Source organism: Galeopterus variegatus, unplaced genomic scaffold, assembly GCF_000696425.1.
Source record: "Galeopterus variegatus unplaced genomic scaffold, G_variegatus-3.0.2 Scaffold661, whole genome shotgun sequence".
Classification (NCBI taxonomy): domain Eukaryota; kingdom Metazoa; phylum Chordata; class Mammalia; order Dermoptera; family Cynocephalidae; genus Galeopterus; species Galeopterus variegatus.
The window spans coordinates 77,488-103,976 of NW_007726772.1; the positions used below are offsets into that span (position 1 = coordinate 77,488).

General features: G+C 35.2%; 1 protein-coding gene across 3 annotated transcripts in view; it reads left to right on the forward strand.

The window, feature by feature from the left end:
• PLEKHA1 (pleckstrin homology domain containing, family A (phosphoinositide binding specific) member 1) overlaps nt 1-23,906 on the forward strand; it is a 39,922-nt gene extending 16,016 nt beyond the window's left edge. Inside the window, exons 5-12 of one of the 3 annotated variants that reach the window (XM_008571110.1) lie at nt 4,764-4,889; nt 8,184-8,327; nt 9,866-9,934; nt 16,215-16,279; nt 16,789-16,852; nt 18,751-18,840; nt 20,099-20,139; nt 21,466-21,750. In XM_008571110.1, coding sequence (XP_008569332.1) covers nt 4,764-4,889; nt 8,184-8,327; nt 9,866-9,934; nt 16,215-16,279; nt 16,789-16,852; nt 18,751-18,840; nt 20,099-20,139; nt 21,466-21,676 — 810 coding nt within the window. In that variant the 3' untranslated portion in view covers nt 21,677-21,750. Of the gene's footprint in view, nt 1-4,763; nt 4,890-8,183; nt 8,328-9,865; nt 9,935-16,214; nt 16,280-16,788; nt 16,853-18,750; nt 18,841-20,098; nt 20,905-21,465 lie in introns of those variants that run through there. The other 2 variants (XM_008571109.1, XM_008571111.1) reach the window with 2 other exon arrangements.
• The last annotated feature ends 2,583 nt before the right edge of the window (nt 23,907-26,489 follow it).

Sequence of the window (26,489 nt, forward strand, 5' to 3'; positions counted from 1 at the left end):
TGAGCGGGAGCCGGTCTGTATGTGGGATCCGAACCCTCGGGCGGCAGCGCTGCCGCGCCTCCTAAGCGGCGCACTATCCAGTGCGCCACTGGGCCGGCCCCCCATATGTCGTTTTTGCTTTTATTACCTGTACTTTAGAAATCTTCTCCATAAAATTTTGTTCAGACCAATGTCTTGGAGCGTCTCCCCTGTTTTCTTCAAGCAGTTTTACACTTGAGTATCTTACATTCAAGTCTTTAACCCATTTTGAGTTGATTTTTGCATATGGTGAAAGATAGGAGTCTAGTTTCTTTTTTCTGCATATGGATATCTCCGTTTCCCAGCACCATTTATTGAAGAGGCTGTCCTTTCCCCAGTGTATGTTCTTGACATCTTTGTCAAAGGTCTGTTGACTGTAGACACATGGTTTATTTCTAGGTTCCATTGGTTCATGTGTCTGTTTTTGTGCAGGTACCATGCTGTTTGGGCTATTATAGCTTTGCAGTGTATTTTGAAGACAGGCGGTGTGATGCCTCCAACTTTGTTCTTTTTCCTCAAGATTGCTTTTGTGGTTCAATATGAATTTTAAGATTTTTTTTTTTTTTCTATTTCTGTGAAGAATGTCATTTGGTATTCTGATAGGGATTGCATTGAATCTGTAGATTATTTTGTGTAGTATGGTCGTTTTGATAATATTAATTCTTCCAATCCATAAACGTGGAATGACTTTTCATTTTTTGTGTGTAATCTTTAATTTCTTTCATCAGTGTTTTGTAATTTTCATGGTAGAGGTCTTTCATCTCCTTGGTTAAATTTTTTTGTAGGTATTTTATTTTTTTGGTAGCTATTGTAAATGGGATTGCTTTCTTGATTTATTTTTTGCTGGTTTGTTGTTGGTATGTAGATTGCTACTGATTTTTGTATATCAGTTTTGTATTCTGCAAATTTACTGAATTTGTCAATCAGATCTAAGAGTTTTTTGGTGGAGTCTTTAGTTGGTTTTTCTGTATATAAGATCTTGTCATCTACAAACAGGGACAACTTGACTTCCTCTTTTCCAATATGGATGCCCTTTATTTATTTCTCTTGCCTAATTGTTCTGGCTAGAACTATGTTGAATAAGAGTAGTGAAAGTGAGCATCCTTGTCTTGTTCCTATTCTTAGAGGAAAAGCTTTCAACTTTTTCCATTTTAATATTATGATAGCTGTGGGTTTGTTATATGTGGCCTTTACTGTGTTGAGGTAATTTCTTCGATACCTAATTTGTTGAGAGATTTTGAAGATAAACATCATCCCTTCATGAAGGGATGTTGAATTCTATCAAATGCTTTTTCTGCATCTATTGAAACAATTATATGGTTTTTGTCCTTCATTTTATTGATGTGATGTATCATATTTATTGATTTGCATATGTTGAACCATCCTTGCATCCCTGGGATATATCCTGCTTGATTATGGTGTATAATCTTATTTATGTGCTGTTGAAGTCTGCTAGTATTTTGTTGAGAATTTTTGCATCTATGTTTTTCAGGGATATTGGCCTGTAGTTTTTGTTGTTGTGTCCTTGCCTGATTTTGGTATCAGCATGATGCTGGCCTCATAGAATGAGTTTGGAGAATACCCTCAGCTTTGATTTTTTGGTGTAGTTTGAGAGGAATTGCTATTAATTCTTCTTTTAAAAGTCTGGTAGGATTCAGCAGTGAAGCCATCTGGTCCTGGGCTTTTCTTTGTTGGGAGACTGCTGATTACTGATTTAATCTTGTTACTTGTTATTGGTCTGTTCAGGTTTTCTATTTCTTCTTGGTTTGGTCATGGTAAGTTGTGTGTATTCAGAAATTTATCCGTTTCCTCCATATTTTCCAATTTGTTGGTGTATTGTTGTTCATAAGTCTGAACGTTTTAGGTTTCAATCTTGAAGCCCTGTCATTATTCTCTGTGAATTGAACATCGATTTTTTTCCTTTAACTTTTGAGAAACCTGCAGCATTTTTATTAATTTCACTCATAAATACTTAAATGTGGTTTGTTCATATCTTTATTATCTAGTCATTTTAAAATTTTCTTTTCCTGCCATTAGATTTTCCTGCTGTTAAGATCACATGCAAATGCCTGTCAAGAATACATTCAGATCTCTCACAAAAAACACAGGCACATAAAAAAGGGTAGAAAGCAAGGGAAGGGGAGAAAGGCAATAGGCAAAGAAACAGAGCATATTCAATGTCTAACACTTGCTATCTGCCGAGTGAGATCAGTTTTCTGTGCTGATTTTGGGATGAGAGGGTCCTGATAATGTTTATCTTCATGGCTAAATTTAGACTAACTTGAGAGTTACCTAGAGTTTTTAAGGGAGTTACTTATATTCACTGGTATTTTGCTTATATTTTTCTTTTTCTTAGGTAATAAGATAACAACTTAGATAATTTTTGTTGTTAAATGCAATTCTGTTATTCTACTCTAACATTGGAATTATGCTATATTTAACATTTGATTTTTTTGAGTGTACTTCAGAAAGTTTGTGGAGAAATTTATATTATCTTTTAAATTCTATTTTTCCATGAACTTTTTGAAGTACCCTCATATTATAAGGACAAATTAGAAGCAATGGGCTTAACAGTATAGTATAGGCAAGGATTTTTAACATACTGTCAGTTTTGGAAGAAAAATGGAAAAACCAATATAAATTTTAGTATGTTTTTAGGGTGATATTAAGGATTTTTCCTTAGGAAATTCCCATGTCTGGCTAAAATGTCAACTTCTTGAAAGAGGGAATAGCTACTGCTTTTCTAATAGGTCACCTCTTAGCAGTACAGTTCATCTAATACAGTTGAATAGATAATTTTCTCTCTGGTTTCAATTTTTCTTATGCTGTTTTCTGTTCACAATGAGGTAAGTGGGCCACATTTTCTCTGTCAGAATAATATAAATACATGATGCTGTTTATTAGAAAGTACCATGGGCTTCCTCAGAGAATTCTTTCAAGATATGGTTCCTTCTAATTTTATTTGACAAGTAAAATTCTGTCTATTGTTGTGTTGCCTTTAAAAAGCACGCCAAAATGTGCAGCCTTTTAGGAGAATTCAAGAGATATTCAGGATTCACTTCTCTTCCTTTCCTGTTTCTTTCTTTTGTTTTGGGGGGTGGAGAAGGAGGAGAGGGAGTTTTAAAAGTCACCCAAGAGACAAGTCATTTATATCCGTTTATTATGATTGTGTGAGCTGGGATCTACTACAGCTTACCATCTTCTCATACACACATAGAACATGTTTACTTAATATTTTGCAAAAAACTTCTCTGTAAATCCTTGTCTACATTGCATACCTGCTTTTTTACGAACCTGGTGGGAGTAGCATCGTATAAAAAGAGAGCACAGGTTTAGAGCAGTGTTTCTCAAAGTGAGGTTTATGAATCAACTACCTCAAAAACATCTGGTGTTCCTGCTGAAAGTCCAGTGTTTTTGGCTGTACTCCAGATTTACTGAATCAGAATTTCTGTGTATGGAGCCCGGAAATCTGAAGATTTTAATAATGATCCTGTGTAGTACCTTATGCACATTAAAGCATGAGAATCCACACTGCTTTGGAGTCACAATAATAAATGGTTTGAATCTTTGAATATAATGTAAATGGTACCCTCTGTGGTTCTGCCAGTACTCTGTTAACAGGGATTAGCTATGTGACAGGCAAATTATTTCATTTTAAATGAAATGTTTTAATATCACTCCTTCTGTGATTGTCAATAGTATTTGTCATAATATTCCTGAAAGACTGTAGGATCCCCAAATACCCTTTAAATCACTGGAGAAAAACTAAATCATGTTCAGTATTATAATTGAGGCTGAGTATATTTTATTACATTTTATTCATAGCCTTAAAATATTTATAATTCAAATACAGACTACATTGTTAACCATCTGTAGACAAAAATCATGATTATTCAAGTACTGTATTCCCTGACTAGGCCACATAAGAAAAGCTAAAATATATGTTAAACATTTGTGATACCTCTGATTCTTTGATTCCGCTTTGGTGAGGTGTTAACATAGGAGATTCTGCTCTTACCACAATCACTGTTTGTTTATCCATGTGAGTGATTTATCATTGATACAAGTATTGGAATTTTTTCTTTAAATTCCTAGAAAGTTTTGTTTTACTTTGAACATTTTGATTTTTGATTTTATTAGTCTTTTTTTCCTGCTGATTTTGGATTTATACAATAAGTCAGTTTTCAACATTTACTGAATACTTGTTTTTGGTAGACTTTGTCTAGAAGCCAGGAAAGATTGAATATGCCACAGTCCCTGTCCTCGGGATCTTGCAGAATCATGGGTTGTGATGGAGGAAAGGGAAGATAACAGTAAAAAGCTGTATTATCCAATGTTAAGAGCTCTAATAAATGGGGACTAGAGTTGTAGTGGTTAGGTTTGTAAGAGTTACTCGGATTTCGCTGGAATGTAGTATACAGCCAGGATCTAACCTGTGTTACCTCTGCCTCTGAGCCTCTGTTTCCTTTCCTTACCTCTCAAAGGGGGTTCTGCCCCTATGCAGGAGTAGTAAATAGGAAAATATATGAAATAGTATTGCCCAAGCAAGCACTTGTAAGTGATGGCTGTGTTATAAAGTATTACTCTAACAGAAAATTAGTGTAAGAACTTAAAGGAGTACATACACATGCGCTACAAATAACATATGTATATTTGTCAGTTATATATGAACAGACAATTATTTGGAAACTCTGTCGCATATGTAATGCTGGTTGCAAAATGATTCATTTTACTTACCATTTCAGGTACCAAAGCAGTCAGATTCACAGCCTAATTCTGATAACCTAACTCGCCAGGGTGAATGTGGGAAGAAGCAAGTATCTTACAGAACTGATATTGTTGGTGGTGTACCAATCATTACTCCAACTCAGGTAAAAATTCTTTATTGTGTGAGAGCCTAATTACTGTATATTGATTTTTGTATTGTTATCAAAATAGTATGTCTTTACTGGATTATTACAATACCCAGTTACTACAAAAACTTTTATTTTTGTTTCTTATTTCAAAAGTATATGTTTATTGTAAAAAACTTGGAAATCACAGATAAACTAAGCACTTTTCATATTTTTTCTGAGCCTTTCTTCTGTGTATTTCCACACACACCCCACCCCCCGAGGTGGAGATATAAGTTATATACTAGATTTTGTAAATAACTTTTTTCACTTATATCATGAGCATTTTCTAAGTCATCGGGAATTATTCTACATCATTTTTAATGACCACATAGTAGTTCTGCCATGGATTTACCATAATTTACAAATCCTATGTTGTTGGGCAAATAGAGTTCTTTTTCCTTTTTCTTTCATTTTTCCTTTGTAAACAATGCTGTGATGAACATTCTTGTAGCTTAAACTTAAGAGACATAGATGATATTTTTTAAAGGGTAAATTCATAGAAATAAAATTGCTGAGTCAAAGAGTTTGCAAATATGTGTGATTTTTTAAACCTGTTTTTTCTATAACCTGGCCTAGGTGAGGTAAACAGGACTAGAATTTTGACTTAATTCTACCCCAAGAGTACTGATGTGCTAAATTAAGTCTCATTTGGGTATTATGAAAAATACAAATTTATAAATAATTTTTGATGAAATTAAAACTTTTGCGTGAGGTTAAATGTCTTTGTTGCTATTGAGGGAATGAGTTTGTAATGCAAATTAAATTACTGATAGTTGAGAAACCAAGAATTTTAATGTGAGTGATTGGTATTGCCAGTGTTGGACATTTTCATTACCTGTGTGCCTTTTTAACTTAAAAGACTTTGACGTTTTATAAACTTTTAAAATCGAATGGTGTTATACCCCATATTTTTTCAGGTCTCTGCCAGGGGAGGGTAATTAGTGGAAAGAGATTTTACAACATTAGTTAATAAACTATAGATTGCTATTTTTATTCTTGGCAAAGGGTATATTAATGAACAAAAATCCCTGCTCTAATGGAAGCTTACATTTTTCACCAAAGTTGGATACATAATAAGCTAGGATTCTGTGTGTTTTTTCACCTGTATTGTGACTTGCATTGACATACAGAACAAGAGTATTTATCTGTAGTTGTCCTAAAATATTGTACTAGTTTATATGTGTGGCTGTTTTAATTTTGTGTAGAATTAAGATTGTGTTGCACTTTAATTTTGGTATAGATATTTCAGTAGGTTCTAGGATTTTATGGGAGCTGCCATTACAAAAAAATCCCAATGAATTTTATTGCTTTATTATTTTGCAGTATAATTTTTAAAAATTACAAATTAGCATTTACTTATTTATAAGTGTTTAGACAATATAGTATCAAGGAAATGTTAAAACTCATTTTCATGATTGATTTATTCAGAAAAATTGGGTAAGCAGTGAGTTAGGTACTAGGATTACAAAGTTAAGTACATAATTAATGTTGACTCATCTAAATGTAGAATGGGTTCAAAATTCCTCAAGATATGTATGACTCAGGACTTAGTTTTTCTCTTGAAATTTAGGAGTTCTTGAAAATACACCTTGGGCTTATTTGTGGGATTCTAGATTATCAGATGTTATAAATAAACAGAAAACCAATACTTTGAGAAATATGGAAAACTGGGTATAGTTTTTTTAAATCACTGGACTTACATGTAAAACATAAAACTATAATTCTTTTAGAAGAAAGGATAGGAGAAAATCTTCAGGATCTAGGACTAGGCAAAGAGTTTTTCCCTTGATATCAAAAGCACAATCCATGAAAGGCAAAAATTGATAATTTAGACCTTATCAAAATTAAAAATATTTTTGTGAAAGACCCTGTTAAGAGGATGAAAAGAAAAGCTACAGAAAACAGGGATTAAATATTTGCAGACCACATATCCAACAAAGGATTTGGATTTAGAACATATAAAGAACTCCCAACAGTAAAAAACCAAGAAATTCAGTTAGAAAATGGGCAGAATTCATTAACAGACATTTCACTGAAAGATAAAAGATATACTGATGGAAAATAAACACACGAAAGGATGTTCATCATCATTAGCCAGTAGAGAAATGCAAAGTGAGACTCCAGGGGGATATCATTGCACACCTATCAGGATGGCTAAAATAAAAATTAGTGAAAACACAAATGCTGACAAGGATGATGAGAAATTGGATCTCTTGTACATTTCTCGTGGGAATGTAAAATAGTACAACCACTCTGAAAACCAGTTTGGCAGGGTTTTTTTTTAATATATATATATATATATATATATATAAAAGTAAACTTACAGGTACTATACAACTCACCATTCACACTCCTAGGCATTTATCCTAGAGAAGTGGAGAGTTATGTTCATACAGAAACCTGTACATGAATATTCACAGCAGCTTTATTTCTAACAGCCAAAAGCTGGAAATAACCCAGATGCCCTTTAATGGGTGAATAGTTAAACAACTGGTAGAACATCCATACCATGGAATATAGCAATAAAAAGGAATGAAGTATTGATACAAGGAACAATCTGGATGAATCCCCGAAGAATTATGCTGAGTGAAAAATGCCAGTCTCAAAAGATTACCCACTGTACGCTTCCATCGAGTTATATTCTCAAAATGTCAAAATTATGGAGGTGGAGAAGAAATAAGTGGTTGCCAAGGGATTAAGGGTAGGAGCTCTATAGGGGAAGCACAAGGGAGCTTTATGGTGGTGGTTACACAAATCTACACATGTGGTAAAATTGCATAGAACTGTCAGTACACACTTAGACAAATGAGTGCATGTAAAACTGGAGAAATCTGAATAGAGTTTGTGGGATGCACCAATGTCAGTTTCTTGGTTTTGGTAATGTACTCTAGTTACGCAGTTTCCCTGTTGTGGAAAACTGGTTAAAGGGTCTATAGGACCCCCTGTACATTTTTTGGGGGGTTGGGGGGGTGCAACTTCCTGTGAATCTATATAATTATTTCTAAATAAAAAATTACACCCTTCCTCCCCCAATCTGATGGCAGGATTTTTGCAGAACAAGAGAAGAGAAAATGTGTGCTGTAATCAATGATGAGAAAGTTATGATTAAGTATCTGAGATTAATTAGAAAACTCTTCACTACAAAATCTGTGTTTTTAACTGAACTAAGATAAATCTTAAGATTTTCTACTAGGGTAACAACATGAAATAAAAGTATGCTTTGAAGCTAAACAAGCAAGAAAAGAATTTATTTATTTTGCTTCATTTTAGAAAGAAGAAGTAAACGAATGTGGTGAAAGTATTGACAGAAATAATTTGAAGCGATCACAAAGCCATCTTCCTTACTTTACTCCTAAACCACCTCCAGATAGTGCAGTTATCAAAGCTGGATATTGTGTAAAACAAGGCGCAGTGGTGAGTAGCTTAATAAAATGTGTGAAATAATGAAAAATGAGTATGTACTAGCAAACTCTCATATTAACCTCCAGATTGTTTGCCCTATTTATGAAGGACCCAAAGTGAAAGACTAGCATGCTGAGAAGGGGAGTCAGGCAATAGAATAAATGTTTATACCTGAGTGCTGTTATTTACTGGGTCTGCGGGTGTGCCTGTTACCACTGACCTTCAGTTTAAATGAGCTTTCCTAACAGTTTAAATCTATTCCAGAAAGTTTTTCTGTTGATCCTCACCTCCTCACCTCAGGAGAGGGTTGAGAAAGAGCTCTAGAGGGGAGATGGCAGGCTAGAGGCATGGAGAAGTGGGACATGGAAGGATCCTTACTTGATTTGATATTGGGCTGACCTCAGTGGAAAGCTCTGTGACCTTGGGCTACTTACTTAACCTCTCAGATGCTCAGTTTCTTTTTTAAGGAAAATTATATTACAAAACCTACTGTCTAGAGGTTTTTTTTGGAAAGATATACATAAAAGAGGTGTAGCCCTTTGCGCAGCACCTGGCACTTAGCAAGAGCTATTATGGGGTTAGCCCAGATATTCCCACACAGTCTGCCCCATGATGGGAATGTCTGCAAGAGCAAGTAAATTTAGCAGTATTTCTAAGTTTCCAAAGTATCTTTCTAAAATTTAAGCCATTCTTTCTGTGTGAACTAAATCTATAGAATTTTATGAGAAAATAAACTTTAAAGTTTGAAAATAAAAGAAAAAAGTGTTTGCGAGCAAAGAAATACATAAAACTTTACTTGCAGTCCTGTTTGACTTCTCATCACTTTGTGGCCACTCTAATTCCCTTAACGTCAGCTAAGGGAAAGTTTTTTCAGTGCTGTTTGACCTTCTTTAGGCTAAGGGAAATGAAGGCTTGCACTGGAGGTTTCTCACTATAGAATTCTGCAGGCAGTCAGACTTCTCATCAGGCTATGACACTGAGTTGTATGTTAATTAGGGCTTTTAAGGAGACAGTCCTTCCTTTTTGTTTTACATCCAAAGTACCAGTCACTTAGAGATCTGTCAGTGCTTTCACAAAAACTGTATTTCATTGACAAAAGATATTTGTACAAAATAGGTTTATTTTATTAAATATTTACTGCTTTAATACTTTGTGTAAAGTACTTGTAGAAGGATTCATGCATTTTACAGACGGAGAAACTTGATGTGGTTTAATAACATTTCCTGTGCTTGCTCTTTACTTTGGAGGGGTGGGGAGGAAGGGGAAGTGCCTTTTTAAAAAAATTGTTAGAGCATTCAAAATAAGAAATCATATCATAAAAATCATATAATAAAGCTGAAAGCCGGCTACTAAAAGTTGAATTTGAAGTTCAATGCCTGAGTAGCAAAAGAGAGACAGGTTTCATTTATCTTCTCACTGAGAGAGGGTAGTGAGGTTTTCAGTGCTTGGCATTTCTGATTTGTGGGTTTATATCAAAATAATTAAGTGCTAATTAACATTTGACATTCTTAGAAACAGAAGTCTTATGTCTGTTCGTTCATCTTTGGTAGATGAAAAACTGGAAGAGAAGATATTTTCAATTGGATGAAAATACAATAGGCTACTTCAAATCTGAACTGGTATGTTGCTGTGTCTTAAATGTTGCTTTAAAAATATTTGAGAAGTGTTATGTTGTAGTGATTATATATAATTTCTTGTGCTTTTCTCTTTTTAGAATAATTACATTCTAGTTTTGAGAAGTACCTATAGTTCATTTTATTTTATTGTGATGCTTTTGGTTAATGGTATTTTTCTTAAGTACGTACATCTTAAATAAAACAGACTGTATCTTCAAAGACGCATTCTACCCTGAAAGGTCTAAAAATATCAGAACCCCCCAGTCTATAAATATTCTCTAAAGGAGCATGAAGTTGCTGGTGTAAAGAGTTAAGTCTCTAAACATCAGCATTTAATCCTCTGTGTTTCTGCCTCCTCTTCTCAGCCTTCTCTTGACATTTTCTTTTCCTGTTTCAGATTGACTCTTAAGTTGCTTCACATAAGATGTTTTTGTCCTATTTGAAGGTAGAATGAAAGATTGAAATTCCCTCTTTCACTTGTTTGGTAGCATCCTTATTTAAAATACTGTTGTTAGGCTACTGAGTCCTGCAATAGATTGTTGGATAAGTTGAATGCAGTTCTGTACTTTACATGTCTGTGTTTCCTCTTATTATTGTTTGGGACCTCTGAGAAGGGGGATCATATACTTTATTAGAATGAAGGCACCAGAACAGCATTGTCCAATAGAACTTTCTGCACAGGTGGAAATATTCCATATCTGTGTTGTCCAATACCACTGGCTACATGTGGCTGTTGAGCACTGGAAATGTGGCTAGGGTGACTGAGGAACTGACTATTTCATTTTATAACTAAAACTGATTTTATTTCATTTCATTAACTTAAATTTACAAAGTTTTGCATGGCTAGTAGCTAGTGGCTACTGTATTGGACAGCAGAGCTCTAGGTGATAGGAAGGGAATATTCTAAGATTCTCCTTAGATGTCAGCTGTTCTGGGAAGCTTTTGGATTCTGGGTTAAGGGTCCTCTCTTTTCATGTCCATGGTATCCTGTGCATACTTCTATCATAATGCTTCCACTATGTTTTATAATCACATGCATACTTATCTTTGTCACTAAATGAAATGAACTTCTTGAAGGTAAAGATTCTCTTGCACCCTTTTGTGAACATAGCTCCTGGCACTTGGTAGATAATCAATAAATGTTCTTGAATGAATGAAAAATGACATAGCATATTAAGAATAGCTATTTTAGCATGGGGACCTTTCTCATACTTCAAAGTGTAAGAGTCTCAACTTGAAGTAATAGTACTTGGTTCAAAAAGTACCAGCCTTGGTGTCTGAGAAGGCTACACATGTGCTTAGTTAGCAGGTTGACTCACTGATTTTAATTAATGCTAATGCTCTTGGGAAGAGTCATTCATGCAATAGACATTCACTGAGCTCTCCCTGACCCTGGCACACTGTTATGGGAAATGGATATAAAGAGAATAGTCAGTGGTAGTCTCTGGCTTTCAGGAGTTCTGTTTTTTTTTTTTCCTTTCCTTTCCTTTTTGTCTTTTTTCATGACCGGTAATGGGATCGTAACCCTCAGTTTCGTGCCTGTACCGTGACCGGCAACAGGATCGCAACCCTCGGTGTTGCGCCCGCACCGCGCTCAACCAGTGAGCGGACCGGTCTCTATATGGGATCCGAACCCTTGGCGGGAGCGCCGCACTCTACCGCGTGCGCCACCGGGCCGGTCTGGAGTTCTGTTTTGCCAGGGAAATTGCCATGTGACCCCATCACCAATGATAGTTTTAATATAATGAGATAAGAACTATTATAGAAATAGTTACTAAATTTTGAAAAGCTGAATGCTGAGCATTATGCTGTAAACTATGAGAGGAAGAATAGTGAACTATCATAGGTAGGGGAATTACACTTTGTGTAATTAGGAATGTGTTAAGTATTTAGAAAATGCAGATAAAACTGAAAACTTTAAGTATATTTATAATTATTGGCCTTTATCAATACTAAGATGCACAGGCTTCCCCCTCCACATTTTAACATTTCTGAAGTCTTAGTGTTGCTGGAGGTGAGGGGCAGCAGGCAGCTGCTGTGCTGCAGTTGTTACTGCTTACATGTGCACGGCACCTCTGGGTAAGATCTAGAAGACACCAGCATCAAAATGTGCAGAAAAGGATGCTGGCGGCTTGGAAGTAGGTACCAGGGACACCATGGAACATTCTTAAGAAATGCTGCATCACCAGCACTCTTTTTGACATGGAGTGAAAAACATGGACGTTGATGGCTCCAAGTCAGAAATGCTTCAGAAGAGCTGGAATTTGAATGTGAAGTTTTAAAAAGCCTTAACCAGTCAATTTTGTTTTTCTTTTTTATATATGCACAAGAATAATATATGATAATTTTTAAAAAATATAAACGGGCTCTTTTACAGAACCATTTTATCATGGAAAAGTGTCATCATACAGTAAGTAGAGTAGTATATGGAACCTTGTGTACCCGTCCCCTAGATTTCATAATTATCAACATGTGGCCCATCTTGTTTCTTCTGTTTCTCTACCTACTACCTCCTTCATATTTTGAAGCAAATCCTAGGTGCCTCATCATTTCATCTGTAAATATTTCTGTATGTATCTCTAAAAGGTAATTTTAAAGTTTCTTCAATAAGTATAAAAGATTTAAGTGCACAACTGAAAAATCGATGAAAACATCTGCAGCACATATTGGAGATATAAATGTTAACATTCCTAATATATAAAGAATCTTAAAAATTGAGGGGATTCTTCCTCATCCTCTTTGCCTTCTTTTTCTTCCATCAATTCTAAATAAATCAGACCCAGATATATTAGGTGAGGCAAAGCAATGTAGATGTCTCTGGTTGGGGGGCCAGGAGTAACCAGCATAGCCTGGTGTGGGCAGTCAGAGCCTAGGCTGGATGATTAGCCCAGCATGGGGTAGGAGAGGATAGCTTCCACAGGGGAAGAGAATAAAATCAGGATATGCATTAGGATAATGGAAGCCAAGTTTCTTGCTGGCAAAGAAGGGAGTAACAAATATGGAAAAGGAGGAAGTATTGGTATTAGATTGGAAATGGATATGTTGATTTGACTTTTAATATACAAAGGTAGATATAGAAATATAGATATAAATGTATTCACGTGTTTATGTATCTAGATGTATATAATATACTCCCTAGTGGTGTGCACTGAGAAAATTACCATTTTCCACTGAGGAAAACCTGAGCTTCATGGAGAAATGGCAGATTCCAGAGGTGGGACAAGAGAAATAAATGTAAGATGAGTCTGGAATGTCTTGTGTCAGAAAGCAAGGAAGTGCTCACAGAATGATAGGGATATGTAAAAAGACCCAAAAGCCAATTTGAAAATGTTCCTCTTCATCAAATTTGTGACAATTTTAGCATCAAAATAAACAATGATGATTACAGATTACAGCCCACAGAATAAAATAGGAACCCATGAGCCCATACAGATATAAATAAAAACTTGAATGGGGACTGAATGAATGTATGATGAGAAATGAGATAGTTACATAGTTTCAACATACCTGTCTATAAAATAGATATTAAATGCAAGGGGAAAAAGAGTAACTTTATAGTGAAGAAAACCTGGTAGATTCCACTTTAATCAGGTAGTCAGATGATTAAAATGAACTTCATTGGTGATGAGAGAAATTGAAATCATTGACCACGTGACAGGATTGCATGAGAAGAATGCAGCATCACTTCTGTGATACTCCTGCCAAAGGTGCATAACCTGAATCTAATCACGAGGAAACATCTGGCACGCCCAAGTGAGGGACATTCTACAAAATAACTGCCTTGTAATCTTCAAAAGAGTCGAGGTTATGAAAGTCAAGGAAAGAATCAGGAACTCTTCCAGAATAAAGGAAAGAGATGTGACTAGAAGATGGAGTTTTCTGGACTCTATTCTGGACTGAATCCTTTTGCTCTAATAAAAGACATTTGGGGACAATTTCCCCAAAATGGTTGTGCTGTGATTTTATAAGAGGATGTCTTTGTAGGAAACGCACAGTAAAGTATTCGGGAGTAGTATGGGCCAGGTCAGCAACTCACTCTGAAATGGTTTGGGAAAATCAGTTCTCTGAACTGCATTTTCACCTTTTGTCTAAATTTGTGATTGTTTCAAAGTTTAAAAAAAGAAAATTGAGGGGAAAATATTTGGTAGGAAAATGAGCAAAAGACATGAATAGACAATTTATTTAAAAAGAAATTAACATGGCCCTTAAATTAAAGTGGCCCTTATTTTATATTAAAATATAAAAAGAGATTCAGCATCACTCATAAATAGGGAAATGCAAATTAAAACTTCGCTGAAGTATTACTTATCTATCATGAGAAGGCCGTGGCCGAACGAAGAGACTGGCAAATGTTCTCCTTCTAAAGCAACTATAAATGCTGTTCTGTAAACAAAATGAACCAGGACCCCTTGGGGAAATGACTGATTTCAGAGCTGGGGAAGGTAAAGTACAAGCTGAGACCTGAACATCTAGTTGTGCCAGAAAATAAGGAAGTGGCCCAGAGAATGATGGGGACATGTCGGAAGGACACAGAAGCCAGCTTGAAGGGGCTTCCAATGTCCAAAACTCAGACATTTTAAGCAACAGAATAAATGACAATAATGGCTTATAACCCATACAATAAAACAAATTGTGAATGAATAAATGGAAAAGGAAAAGCATTTCCTTAGAGTAAAATTTCAGCTTAGATGCTGATGGATTGAAGGGGTTAGAAAAATCACCATTTGGCAACAACTGTGCTAATAATGGTTTCAAGTAGGAATCCTCAATGTTTGGTAAAACTAGTGTGTAAAATTATGATGGGAAACTGGGTATTACATTGGTTCCAACTATCTCCCCACAAGATACTTAACACTGACAAAGGGAAAAAGTAACTTTACAGTTACTGGCAAACCTGACTTTCGGCAGGAGATCAGAGTTAACACACTAGTAATGGGACATAGCACCATCATATGCCTCCTGATAATGATGCACTGAAATGTCTGTGGTTTCCTGTCAAGAATATGTAACCTGACTCTCAGCACAAACATCAGACACACCCAAACTGGTAGACATTCTACAAAATAACTGGCCTGGACTTTTTAAAACTCTAAGATCATGAAAGAGAAATAAGGACTGAAGAACTGTTCCACATAAGGGAGACTAAGAGACATAACTAAAGAAAAGGTATGATCCTGGATTGAACCTTGGATCAGAAAATAGGTAGTAAAGGTACATTGTATCTACAGCTTGCCTTCAGACATTTCAGGAAAAATATATATACTCACATAAATATTCATATACACATATACAAACAGTGATAAAGCAAATGTAAAATATTAACATCTTAGAAAACAAGGTACAAGCAAGGTTTATAGAAATTCATTCTACTATTTTTGTAAGTCTCCTATAGTCTGAAATTATAGGTATTTCAAAATAAAACTAATATTTTGTAAAACTTTAAAAAAAAGATTTGAGATTTAAAAAAAAGTGTTCTGTCATAATTTGGTGCTATATAATGGTATGTCTTAATCTGATAGTATCATATTTAATGAAATATGTAGATTGTACTTCATGGAATGTATAGCATAAATGCTGTTAGCAACCAGTTATGTCTCATATTTGTACCTTATGTTTATTTTTGTAACCTTAGGTGAGGTACTTACATATCCAGTCCTCAGCTTTCTCAGGTGAATAATAGTTCTGTGTATGTATTGTAGGGTTGTGAAAGTGTGAGATAAGACATTTAAATCCTAGCAGATGTTTCAGCACTTAGTAAATGTTCAATAAATGGTGCTTGTTAAAATAATGTATTCATATAGAAGTGATTAGTAAAGTGACAGATTTAAGTCACAGAAGCTGGATGTCCACTGCTCTGGTGCCTTGTATTTCAATGTGACATTCCAAAAAGAGGAAGTACTGCACTTTTTGGTACACATGGGTCCATCGGGGAAAGTGATGGTTAGTGGATTTTAATAAACTACAGTGCCATTAAGGCCAGAAATACTGTGAATAAGGGTTACAGGGTATTTTAAAAAGTTTGTAGAAAGATTCGTATTATCTTTTAATTCTGTTTTTCCGTAAACTTTTTTGAGTATGCTCATATATGAAGTTTCCTTGTTTCAAACAACAGTGTATATAAGGCTATAGTATTTGAACTGTTCTGATGCTGGATGGTTTAAGAAGGTATATTTATGTTTTAGATGTACTTCAAGATAGAAGCATAATTTTTATGTAGGTTTCCAAGTAAGATAAGGATTTTAAGAGTAAATGTCATGTATCTGTTTGTTTGCTTTTTTGCCAGGAAAAGGAACCTCTCCGTGTAATACCACTTAAAGAGGTTCATAAAGTCCAGGAATGTAAGCAAAGGTAAGGAACGGCTCTTACAGAACTTACTAATTCAAATAGTGCCTTAGTTTAATTCATGTGTTTATGAATTTTTCTTTATTAGTTTTAGTGTTATTTTTAATGGAAAGGAAAAAGCTTAATATGAACAACGTATATCATCAGATTTGACAAATCAATGTATTATTAATTTAGCATTTCAAAGGTGCTGCAGAACAGAGCTTTGAAGGAAAATGTGTTAGCTGTGCCAGTATTTTTTTGAGCAAACTGATTTCTTCACAGTTAAAAACTTTGAACTTGAAAGTTGCTTTAGGACCCTTTTCTGAAACTATAACTACCTAAAATATGTAAAATGTAATGTAAAAAACCCCCAAATAGATGGAAAAAGATTTTAATTTGGTTTTGTTAAATAAGTGTTTTACCTCTAATATTTATTTATTGACATATGTGGTACTGGGTAAACAAGTGAAAGAAAAATATCAGACAGCTGCTATTTAAGTACAATTGGATAATTTTTCTTTTTTTAATGACAGTGACATAATGATGAGAGACAATCTCTTTGAAATTGTAACAACATCTCGAACTTTCTATGTGCAGGTAAGATACTTATTTGGAGATTATACATCCTCCTAATGAGACATTAACAATTTTAGAGGTAAAATAAACATAAACATTGCTTTTGAGATTAAAACTTCCAACTTGGGCCGGCCTGGTGGCGCACTGGAGAGTGCGCCGCTTGGGAGCGCGGCGGCGCTCCCGCCGAGGGTTCGGATCCCATGTGGAGACCGGTTCCCGCTCACTGGTTGAGCGCGGTGCGGGCGCAACACCGAGGGTTGCGATCCCGTTGCCGGTCCCCGGTACGGGCGCGACACGGAGGGTTGCGATCCCGTTACCGGTCAGTAAAAAGACAAAAAGGAAAAAAAAAAACTTCCAACTTAATGAAAGGTTATATGTGGTAGTTTATATGTTCAGGAAATGGTGGTATTCTTTGTTATTAATTAGTGAAACAGGACCAAGTAGTATTTGGAGGAAGGGGAGTGCTATTTTAACTTAGATGTTAAATATGTGACTTCAAATTTTGCACATATTTTAGAATTTTGATTTATCTATTGAATCATTTCTTAGTAATTTGTGGGGCTCAAATACTCATAATAAAAATAGGCAGTAGATCTTACAGTTTCACTAATGGTAGGCATCCTGTACTTAAGTTTAAAATGTACTTTTTGCTTACCACAGTGAATCATTTAAATAGAAAGTTTTTTAAAAGAACATTTGTTTTTGTTTTATAAAAGTTACATATGCTTATTGCAGAAAGTTTGGAAAATGTAGAAAAACATTAAGAAAAAAGTGGTTTATAAAACACATAATCCCATATTTAGGCAACCATTCTTATTTTTATGCTGCCTTTCTTAAAGCATATCTTTTATAATAGGTGGGGTCATACAAAGTATATTATTATGTCCTATTTGTTTTATATATCGTGGTCATTTCCCCCCATATTATTAAACATTCTTTGAAAACCTTTTAGAACGACACCATACTCCATTGTACGGACATTCTGTTACTGAACATCAATTTACATAGTTTTCATACATTTGCTATGATAAATTATGTGGTAATGAACATCTTTGTGCATAAATTGGCCTGAATTTCTCATTTCTTTAGGATAAGTTTCTAAATCAAGATTAAATATAAGAGTAAGAACCTTTTTATTTTGTCAAATTAATTTCTAGAATTGTGTTTCTATTAGCAATGAGTGAAAGTATAATCTACCTTTGCTTGCTTCAAGATTTTTCTTTTAAAATGTCTTTGTTAATGTTATTGGTTTTAAAATATTATCCTGTACCTTCACATTTTTTACTTCTAGATTCTAGAACTAGATTCTAGAAGTAAGGGATTCTAGAATTCTAGAATCTGGAAGTAAGGGGGCAGTATCTCTGCACCCTTCTCAGGGCCTTGTTTAACTGGATTAATTTTATAGTAAGGTTTTAGATTCACATTGGAAGCCATATCAAGGAACATGATACTTTGGAATATGACTATCAACATTTCTTTTAGGATTTAGGGTACTACTGGGAATTATTTCTAGAAAAATGATATGTAAAATGATGTCAAAATGTTTTTAAAATTACACAAGTACATTAAAGTACATAAAGTACAAGCAGCAGATTTTGACAGTGTAGCAGTATGTACAGCGAATGAGAAAGGCCTTCTTTGACTGCTTCCTCTCATTTTCTCTGCAGGAGTGTTCATTATTGATACTTTTTGATGTGTCTAATCTTAAAGCATTAAATGTCCAATTCGTGGCTCTGTATAGCAACTTAGCCAGCAAAACCTGGTTTGAAAAAGTGATATATAAAATTTGGGAGAAACTATTGCCTTAGGATGATTTTGTTGGTGACAGTATGCGTTACCAAAATAAGTACGTTGGAATTACAGAAGCAGTAGGTGATTTTGAGGAAAAATGAACTGAATGAGTCCTTTCTTCCCTTTAGGCTGATAGCCCTGAAGAGATGCACAGCTGGATTAAAGCGGTCTCTGGCGCTATTGTAGCACAGCGGGGCCCCGGCAGATCAACATCTGCTGTAGGTTTCCTGCTCTCTGGGGTGATACTCCTGTGGGTCCTTCCCATCCTGTTGTTTTTCTTCCTTCCCCCTAATCCTTCTGGTTTCTTTCTTCATTGAGATTGATTTGCATGTTGACTTTCATACCAATTGGACTTGCAGAAAATAATGCATTTCTAATTTAATGCTTCCTTGTAGTGTATGTATACATAACTTTCTGTGCATTGTATTGTGTTAAATGCACAAGCAGGGCAACTAAAGAATAAACATTTCCTTGCTTTGTTTTAGGAATTCTTACTTGTCGGTAGGTCTAGGTTTGGTATAATTTGACAGGTCTGTGACCTCGCCATGTAAGGCACCTTTAGTTGTAGCATTACACAGTTTAGTGAATGTCTGTTTCCTCTTTGCTTCCTCTAATTTCAGTTAAGGTTTTTTGGCTTTGGTTTTTGTACTTTTAATATGCCATAAAACCACTGAATAGCTGGAGCCTTAAATGCAATTTAATGCTCTCAGTCTGTATTTTTCATTTCATGTTTTCATTCTCATTTTCTAGTGGGTTGATTTAAAAGCCTGCTTCTGAAAACTACCATAATCTTTATGGTAGTATGGTAAAATCGAAACAACTAAACCTTCTATTCAGAAATAGTAAGAAAAATGTTTTTTATTTATCATATTCAAGTACATTATAGGAATTAGATTTGGCTTTTGAATACATTGGCCACTGGTCTCTTATCTGAAAATACAAATTCTAATGAGGAATTAAAAATTGTAAAGTGTCTTAAAATGTTGCACTGTCATTTGCAGAAAGTAGTCTAATATATAGCATGATAGTGTTTTTTTAACCTAAATTCATTATAAATGCTAGATGTTGTGTACTTTTAATATTTTTCCTGGTAGTAATATGGTAATGATATTCCTTTGATAGTTTTGTGGTAGTTATAACTACAGATCAGTAAATAGAAATCCATTTTTCTCACTTCTTAATTGTTTAAGTCGTTCTTCGTATATCGTGTTTGGAATATCTAAGAAGTCACTTTCATAGGAGTTAACTTTGTAACTGCCTATATTTTATGTGACTTTTTCAACAGTGAAGTATGAGACTCTCTGCAAAAACAATGTCTGTTGGGAAGAGGAAAAGTTGGAGAAGGGCGTTTGTGTTTTGTGCTTTGTGGTGGGGGCAAATTGGACTATCTAGCTGTGACTATCAGCAGAACTTTCTCTTTTCCTCCCTCTCCCCAGTATAGGTTAACTCTAATCTTAGCTTTGCACTGTGTTCCAGATGCGGCAGGCCAGAAGGCTGTCGAATCCTTGTATACAGAGGTATACATCAAGAACTGGTGAATGCAGAATGTATGTGGGCTCTCACGCAAACGTGCCTTCTTAGTAGAGGGCCCGGACTTACTCACTACTTACAACTGATCATAGAAAGTTGAGTTAACCAAACTGCCTTCTGCAGTTATCATAACTGATTTTCTCAACACTAACACAAACTATTTCACTATAGTCATTAGGTTGGATGTGTGTATTAAAAAAAAAAAGATTAAGAAAATACAACTTTACTAATGGAAAGTGACATTACTCCAGCTTCTAAAAATTAATTTCCTGAATTGCTGCAAGAGTTTCAATTTCTATATTTTATGTATTTTGAGATTTTTTTTAATACTACAACACTTGAAATGCACCATTGTTCTAATAGTATATGCAAACTCACGCATGCATATGCATTGGATAAACTGTATATTACTGTAGTTTGCACGGCATTTTAAATCTCTGGTGAAATTTAGCCATGTGATAGGACTCTGTAGTGTTTTGGTAATTTGTAGCACTTTGTTTTCAAAGCCACTAGTATCATAAGTGAACACAATATACTAGGAACTATATGGCAATGCATTTAGAATGGTCATATTTAAGGATATCTTCAGATTTTATCTAGTTAGAAGCATATTGAAATTAATGTTCACAACTGATAATTATTTCAGCACAATTTTAAAAATGATTAAATATGTGCTCTTCGTTACCTTTAAAATCTTAAACCAAATGAATGTATGATATATTCAAAACTAAATAAATGAAATTAAATACAAAGTGAAGACTATGCTTTTATTGGTTGCAGTGAAATTCAGGGAAGCAGAAACTAAATTTTGTCAGACTGCCCGACAAAATGTTTGAAAAATGTTGATTCCTGCTTATTAAAGAAATATGGCCTTTCATTTTTATATTCTGCATTTTCACTTTTTATCTTTCTAAAATATTTGGGATAATTTTTAGTGTTGATCGAGAATATCAAATAAAATGATAAAACTGGTAGGCCCCCTTTTAAACACAGTTCAGTTGCAATTGGAGCACTATATTTCAGTCTAGGCTGGCTGAGTCTTCAAAGTGTCATAAGCTGCCAAATTCTGCTTTGGTGACAGAACTGGTTTCCTAGTGGAAATGGTTATTGGCTGTCTTTGCTTTAAACTCACTCTTAAAAATGCATTGCTTTGGGAAAGAACTTGCACATTTATGCTGCATGGCTCATGCTTCTGCTTTGTATGTGCGTGTGTGTATGTGTTTTGTTTGTTTTTCAGAGAATCAAGTCTCACACTGAGTTACTAACCTTGTCATTAATGATTGACTATGTCTGACCACCACTCCTCTTTACAGGAGCATTCCAACTGTCCTTCAGAATCCAAACACACTTTCCGTCCTGCCAGTGCAGCAGCAGCCCCCTCACATTCCACAGCCTCTCGCAGCAACTCTTTGGTCTCAAGCTTTACCATGGAGAAGCGAGGATTTTACGAATCTCTTGCCAAGGTCAAGCCAGGGAACTTCAAGGTCCAGACTGTCTCTGCAAGAGAACCAGCTTCCAAAGTGACTGAACAAGCTCTGCTAAAACCTCAAAGTAAAAACGGCCCTCAGGAAAAAGACTGTGACCTGGTGGACTTGGATGATGTGAGCCTTCCAGTCAGTGATGTGTAGGATGGAAGCGTATGGAGCCTGCCCCCACCCCCATCTCAGTTCCTTTCATGAGGCGTCTAGCCAAAGATGATAAAGGGTGAAGTGGTTTTTAATGCATATACTGCCTCTTAGATGTACTCTTTATAAGCTGGTAAACCAAGAATCTAGGGAGTGGCCAAACTGAATATAATTTCGTTAAAAAAAAGAAAAAGGAAAAACCTAAGTGTCTCAGTATCATCTGTCTGAAGCTTTGTGTGTTCTTATTTGGGTGGTAAAGATGTGTGTGATATTTTTTTCCTAGTGACTTTGATAGTTTAAATGTTTAACAACTTAAAACGTTAAAAATGCTTATTAATTATTTTGGTCATTTAAAAAATGCTACTAGGACTTCCTATTAAATGTTTAATATTTACACATTCTTATTGGTTAATATTATCAAATGAAATATTGCCAGACTAAGATACCTAAAATCATGATGTCTGTGGTGCTGTAAAATGTATACTACAATGTGGACTGTTTTGAAATCAAAATCATTTTTGATGTTCTGGGTCTCAAGATGAGTGGTAAATTTTGCACAGAGGTTATTATTAGATCATTGGTGAGGGTTATGGGTTGTACTGCGGTAGAGAAAAGGGGAAAATTAGAATTCAAACAACTGCATCTTAGACATTTGTTTGAAAAACCTTAATCAAGACTTGCAGCAGTCAGTGCTTTATTTAGTGAAAATTATTTGGTAGGAAATTTGGGAGATCTGATTTTTTTTATCCAAGTTTTGTAAGTAGTTCTTATTGCTATATTTGGATCAGTGAAAGACCTCAAGTTTATATGTAAGGACATAATGGCCCTTAGTCATGAAATTGTTGTGGCCTCTGCTCTGTCATTAATAACCTATATTCAAGTGCCTGTGTTTTTTCATCTTGTTTAGGAATATTTTGAAATTAATGTGCCCAAAAGTCCTACATGATTGGTTTTAAACATTGGGATAAAATTAATTTTCAGTAGCATAGTTTAATGTGTTAAATAAGGTAGCATTTTGTGTTAGAGATACCAGAATGCTGGTATTCTACTACCTGTGCAATATATATGTTTTAAAAAACAAATTTGAGTATACATTTAATCAGTAGGATACCATAAATATAAGCACCTCTCTAAAGAATCCTTAGTTTCAGGTGTTGAATTAAAGACTGGTTTTTTGGGCAAGTACCATTTTTGTGGTTCAATCTTAAACATTTGCTTTAAGAAAATGGTCTTGAATTTTACATGCTGCTATTTTTATATTTTGCCATTTTACAGTACTCTTGTTTTGAATTCATACGTATCACTGTTTCTCCCTTTCATTTTCTAAGATGACTTTTTGTCTGAGAGAAAGAGAGAGGGAAATTACTGACTGCAGTGGTGGGGTCCAGAGGTTAGGATGATATAATATACTAGAATTACACAGTATCAGTTTAAAACTCCATATGCATAAAGAACGCACCACTCAACGTTTTCTGTTCATAAGCTAATATATTTAAAAAGTTATGTTTAGATTTTTTTCTCTTGCAGCTACATTTGAAAATGATAGAATGAAGAGGGTTTAACTAGTTATTTTTTCTGCTGATATACATTATAATGGCTCTTTTGAAAGTTACTTTTCTATGAACACACCTAAGAAACCTTGTATAGACACTTTGCAATATTCAAAAGCCTAATGCTGTTTTCTTTGGTACAGCTTCCACATTGCATGTCCAGTCCATTTTAGCATATTTTGGTATTGGCAATTTGATATATTTCATGGTGGCAAATTATTAGCTCTATTTTGGGACTTTTTATAGAACTACCCTTATTAAATAGCATAGGAAAATGTTCTTGTGATTTTCAGGGTCTCCTAATATTTATCTCAATTCTTTTATAAGTCAATGGAAATTATTTAATTATTTTAAAACTTACACTTTTCTTGTAAATATGTCACATCTGAATCGTCAAAAAATTACTTTGAATACCTTAATATTTGCTGCATTTTGTTTTTTGTATATAATATCATGTCTTCTTTCAGGATGGGAATATGCGTATCTCCCAATGTTTACTGTTACGTCTGTTATCTTTATATGTCATATTGGTTGAACACTGTAATGACTTGAGAATAAATTACTCAAAATTCATTCTAACATTTCTCATTTTGTTTGGTTCAGCTCTTGTGTGAATGTGTAAATAAAACCAGTACAGAATGTGTTTGGTTAATTGACTTGAATTTACATGTTTAAGGACAGTAATTATTTGGTAACCTTTGAAGGAATAAGACATTTCAGATCTGTGAATTTTAAGGCATAGCTTTTTATGTGAAATTGTTTAAGGAAAGTTTTTTTTTTTGAAAAAGCTTGCTTATTTTACTTAATTAAAAGACATGTTCTCAAGAGCAAAATTAAATATGTTGGCTTCACAGCATAGTTTGAATCATCTGGGCTGCCTACGGAGGTTGGTTATTGGTTAGACTGGGCACGAAGTAAGGCTGAAGGCAGAGGGCATTTTGGTCCCCAGGTGAGCTTTTGAGATGCACTCATAAAAAACCACGTCAAGTGTTAAGGCTGCTGCTTGCTACATTTTCCTATTGACAGTAAATGTTCCATGTCTGCTGTGAACACTGTACCCAGAGCCTAGCACAGTGTCTGGAGCACAGGTGTAAAGTTTAAGTACTTCTTGAACGAGTGAGGACAGGACACTAATGTAGAGTGTATGAACTTTACACTTTGGAGAATAGTGTATCCCTATTCTCTTTGAAATGTAAATCATTCTTTTGAAATTCTGGAATATTCTCTGTACAAAGAAACTTTCAGTGATTTTAGATGTCTCCTTTTACTCCTTGTGTCTAGTCCGTTGTCAAATCCTGCTGCTTTTGCCTCATATCTTCATATCCTATCATCTGAAGTGCAGCCAAGAATGACTTTGAGCCAGTGTCTGTTCTCACCTGTTCATGTACCATTGACCTCCTGTGATACCACCCTTTTCCTGTCATTGCTCAGGGCAGGCATCAAAGTGATGATCTTGATCTGTTGCCTTTTTTTTTTTTTTTTTTTTTTAACAAAAGCTGAGTGACGTCTTAAAGCTTAGTTAGTCCAAGCTCCTGCCATGAGTGCTAGCTGAAAGAAATTGAGACCCCCAGGAAGGAAGAAGAGCTACACTGGCCCCTGGGGCAAGTTAGCAACAAAGCCAGAACTTTTGGCTTCTCACTGTTCTTGAGGATATCATTAAGATCCTTACCTTGGGGTTGGCTAGAGTAACCAGGCCAAATACACCAGTTTCCTAACGCCTTATGGGCGTTCCTTCTCTCCCAAACGTATCCACTTAGTGTTCTGTTCTTTTTCTCCTAATATCTCACCCCAAGGCCATTTATTTTTATTATTATTATTATTATTTTTTGTCTTTTTTTCTGTGTCCGGCAACGGATCACAACCCTCAGTGTTGCCCCCGTACCGGACCGGGACCGGCAACGGGATCGCAACCCTCGGTGTTGCCCCTGTGCCTCACTCAGCCAGTGAGCGGGAACCGGTCTGTATGTGGGATCCGAACCCTCGGCGGGAGCGCAGCCGCACTTCCCAAGCGGCGCACTAGCGCAGTGCGCCACCGGGCTGGCCCCCCAAGGCCATTTATTCTCTGAAATATCTTAAAAACCTTAGGCCCTCAGGTCTCTTTGTTCAAATGACTTGTGAAAGTCACCCATGAAACTGCAGCTTTTCTTAGTATGTGTGGTCTAATTTGCTGCTCCTACCTCTTGGAACTTATTTGCCCTAGAATGCAAGGACCTTGAGGTTTGGGTCTGTGTGTTTCATCTGTTAGGTTTTCTATGGTTTCTATTACACCGTGGATATTTTATGTTTGATAATCTTACACATAATATATTCAACACTTTTAAGAAGGGAAATATTTATTATTTGGGAAGAGTTTTAATTATTTCCAAGATCTTCTAAGTTTAGCAAATGAGGTTTTAATTTTTTATTAGGTCCTTGTCCATTTAGTTTTCTAAAAGATTGAGATTTTCTTATCCAAAGTATCATTGCATGCATAAGCCATATTTCTTTGGTTCACCACATGCATGAGAGACAATTACAGCCTGGGTAATAATTTGGCCAGAGCCTCCCTGGGCACCTCATTATTACCATCAGGTTTGTCTCCTACTGCTGTAGTCTTGATGCCTTCGTGTTGCTCTAAATAAGTAGCTGTGTTTTATGGAAGAATAATTTTTATTTAAAGCTTATTCATGGACATTTTGTCCATTTTTGAAAAGATCTTTAATTTGACTATTAAAATTAGACTAACAATACACAGTTAAAGCAAAAATATTGCCTTTTGCTTATTAAAAGTTTCTTTCTGCCTTAGTTTCTCACGTTAATCTGTGTGCAATGGCTGCCTTAAACTAGGAGTCATGGGGCCTCGGTTGAGCTTCAGCTATGCTATGTCTGACTTTAGGTAAGTGTCTAAGCCTTTTGGAATCTCCCTTTCTACATTTTGTAAATTTAACTGATGCAAGCTAATTTTCTTCCCTCGAAAAGTATTTTAAGTGTTAAAGAAACCCAAAACGAGACAGAAAAGCTCTAAACTTTTTTGTTGCTTTAACCAAAAAGACATCCCTTCCTCAGTTTTCCTTTTACTTCTAGCTTCAGTTCAGGAATGTTCTTTAAATGGTGCTCGTACCTTTAAAACGTTCTATTAACAGTTGGTGAGGCAGGAAACATATGTATCAAAAATGCAAAGAT